At 64.3% G+C, this 3333-nt stretch overlaps 1 protein-coding gene across 1 annotated transcript; it reads right to left on the bottom strand.

The window, feature by feature from the left end:
• Nucleotides 1–1289: 1289 nt before the first annotated feature.
• Nucleotides 1290–3333, bottom strand: FBXW5 (F-box and WD repeat domain containing 5). Its single transcript, XM_011985105.1, has 3 exons — nucleotides 2916–3333; nucleotides 2400–2547; nucleotides 1290–2326 (listed from the first exon to the last, which is right to left on the bottom strand). The coding sequence occupies exons 1-3, from the start codon at nucleotides 3253–3255 to the stop codon at nucleotides 1792–1794; spliced, it is 1023 nt and encodes a 340-aa protein (XP_011840495.1). The 5' UTR covers nucleotides 3256–3333; the 3' UTR covers nucleotides 1290–1791.

Here is a 3333-nt window from a genome sequence, read left to right on the forward strand (position 1 = left end):
TAGAGACGGGGTTTCACCATGTTAGCCAGGATGGTCTCGATCTCCTGACCTTGTGATCCACCCGCCTCGGCCTCCCAAAGTGCTGGGATTACAGGCGTGAGCCACCGCGCCCAGCCTCACATATCAAGCTTTTGGTGCAGTCACTCACCGTGTCATTTTCCAGTGTCTAACTGGCTCCCTTTTTATTTTGAAATGTCCACGTCCTCTTGATTTCTGTCCCCGCTTTTGTTGTATGGTGCATAGAGGTGTTTTTGTCAGTCTCCCTGAATATGAACATAGCTAAATCCTTTTCGGGAAATTGCTCCATTCTCTGGAGCCTGCCCGTGGGGCGTTTCCGTTTGCAGAATCTGTCGGCTCTTTTCTGAGGGTCTCAGTCTCAGCGCAGCTCATCTTGTCAGGGGGTCTTTGGTGTGTCTCCCTTCCTGTCCTTGTTCTCGCCCACATTGGGGGGTCTTATTATGAACTGCAGAGGTCCCCAGGGCTTCCCAGCTGGAGACCAGGAGTTAGCGGGACAGAGGCCCCATCCCTCTGGGTGGCACGGCCTGCGTTGGTGGTGCCATCCCTGACCCCGTCGGTGCTGGGGCTCGGCCCCAGGGTCTCTACCAACCCCTGCAGCCCATGTGGCTCCAGGAACCATCACCTCGATACTCACTCGTCTCCTCTGCGTCCTTTCTCTGTACGGGGTTGCCTGCTGCCATGTGTGGAGCCACAAGCTCCGTGTGCTTCCTGTAACGGGCAGCGGACCCGAATGCCAGGCTCTCCTCCTGCCGTCTTGTCACCACCATCACCCTGGGCCCCCTGAGCTCCCGGTGCAGCTCTGACAAAGCCTGCAACGTCCAGCTGGAGCTGCACCTTTGCTGCCACTTGTGGGCCCCTGGTCCCTTCTTCCCCGGCATGAACTCTGAGGAGCTCTGCCCGACACCCTCCCTGCCCCCAGCAGCCGAGGCACTCCCTCAAGGATAGGACTGACTGTGGAGGCCGCCCTGGCACTGGGAGCGACGCGGCCTACTGACCCTGGAATCAGACAGCAGGCCCTGCATGCTGCCAGCCCCGGCAGATGTGCCAGGCATCTCCCTGGATGTCACAGAGGGGGGACAGGGCAGTGTGACAAAGTCTGGCACCAGCACATGACCTCAGACGCACGTCACCTGTCAGCAGTGACTGCAACCACCACTCCACTGGGGCCACCATGCCAGCGGTGACGTCACCCGTCAGCAGTGACGAGATCCACTCCACTGTGCCAGCGGTGCCCAGTCTCCCTCCCTGCAGACAGAGACCGGACGACAACGTGCTGTTGCCAAGTGTTTATTCAGGGCCCTGAACGGGTGGTGCGTGGACATGCAGCACACTCGGGCCCACAACAGCGTGACCGGCCGCTCCCAAGCCCCGGGCGCACAACCACAGCCAGGCTGCCAGAGCCAGCAGCCCCTGCCACCGCTGGGCCACTGTCCGGGGCCCTGCAGGACCAGCCGAGGGTGCCCCAGGCTGAGGCCAGCTGGGGCGGGTGAACCCCTAGCCTGGGGATGAGCGAGAAGTGGCACCCCCAGTATCCTGTGCACCCCAAGCTGGCCAGGAGGCCAAGGGGACCTTGGGTTCCAACCTCACTGGCCACCCTGTGCCAAGCATCACAGCTGCGTGAGCAGGTTTGCGTGTGAGAGCGTGGCGGGGCCTGGCTGTCCCCTTCCTAAGGCGTAACTGCTACAAGCGTCTCCACCTCTCCCGCTCGGGAAAGAACCACAGAGCCTGGGTGGCGTCGAGGGGTCCCAGCGGCTCCAGTGCACCCAGCACCCCTCAGCGCCTCTGGCTGGCAAGCCAGGAGAAGAAGGCGCGAGGCCGCGGACGACGTGCCTGGAAGACGCGCACGGTACGTGGGGAGCGCCAGGCTTTGATGGTGGCATCGTCGCTGGCCGTGAGCAGCAGCTCCTGCTCCTGGGGACTGAAGGCCACTGAGTTGACCACATCCTCGTGCCGCAGCTTGGCCAGGCAGATGTTGTAGTGGCGGTCCCAGATGTAGCCATGCCGGTCCTCCGCCCCGCTGCAGAACAGCGCCTGGATGAGCCGGTCGCCCGCCTGCTGCGCCCACGCCCGCCCTGCACCACGCTGCGCCCTGCACCTGGCCACGAAGTCCCTGCTGACGTCCAGGAAGATGAAAAAGCACTCATCGTTGGGCGTGTAGGCGCGGTGCGCACGCAGAGCCCGCCTCACCTCCCGCATGGTCTTGAGGTCGAACACCAGCAGGTCAATCTCCTCCGCGATGGGTGGCGGCTGCATGGGGTCGGCCACCACCGCACCACTGGGCCAGGCGCGGCTGTTCACATACAGGTACCTGGACGAGGGGCACTGTGCTAGGTATGGGCCGCCTGCGGGCACCCCGCCTGGGACACTGGCAAGAGGCCCACCTGTTGTCGGGCGACAGGCCCATGCCAATGATGTGCCCATGCACGTCTATGACGTGGTCCAGCGCATCGAAGAAGGCGTCAGAGCCCCGGCCCTCGCCCAGCACGGGCCCCGCCGTTGTCATCTGGTGTGGCAGGATCTGCTTGATGCCTGCAGGGAGGGCTGCGGTGAGGGTCCCTGCCCAGTGCCCCAGGGACGTCACTCCAGGGCAGCCCCCTACCCCAACGGTGTCTCTGGGGCTGTGGGCACCGCAGAAGTCCGCGGGCACTGCCTGCTCCGGGGGCCCCAGACCTGAATCAGGCCCCTCAGCTGCTCGCTGGCAGGCGGGCCTGCCTGTTTGTTTTCACCGCTCATCCCGCAGGCCCCACACGACGCCAGGTCTGGACTTGTGACCCCGAAGTGAGTGAATGATCCCAGCTGTGCCTGCAGACTTGCTTGCCATCTGCCCCCCAGGACCCCTGCCCGGCCTCCCCCAAGCTGCTAGGACCGAGGCGGGCAGCATGGCGGCAGGGGTGTACCGATCTGGTGTGGGGAGTAGGTGAGGCAGCCAGTGGTGAAGATGAGGTACTTGCTCCTGGCGCCTGTGGCACTGCGCTCAGGGGGCTTGGTGTGGCCCTGGGCCAGCAGCTCAGCCACCTTGGTCTCTAGCACGCGCTCCGATGGCTGTGGCTGCGCCCGCCCCTCCAGCACGCGGTCCAGAAAGTGCCGCAAGCCCTCCTTGGCATGGGCGGGGGCCGGGCCAGCCACCTCCTCCTCGTTGTCTCCGCCCAGGTCAAAGATGCGGCAGGGGGACGTGGCCGGGTCGCCGGCTTCCAGCAGGAGGTCAGGGCTGTCGAAGCGGCTGCAGTCGGCCACCATCACCGTGCGGATGGTGCTGGCGTTGAGGTTCTGGATCTTGAACAGCCGCTTCACCACATTGACGTTCTCTGACTCCAC

The sequence above is a fragment of the Mandrillus leucophaeus genome, unplaced genomic scaffold (assembly GCF_000951045.1).
Source record: "Mandrillus leucophaeus isolate KB7577 unplaced genomic scaffold, Mleu.le_1.0 Scaffold28, whole genome shotgun sequence".
Lineage (NCBI taxonomy): Eukaryota > Metazoa > Chordata > Mammalia > Primates > Cercopithecidae > Mandrillus > Mandrillus leucophaeus.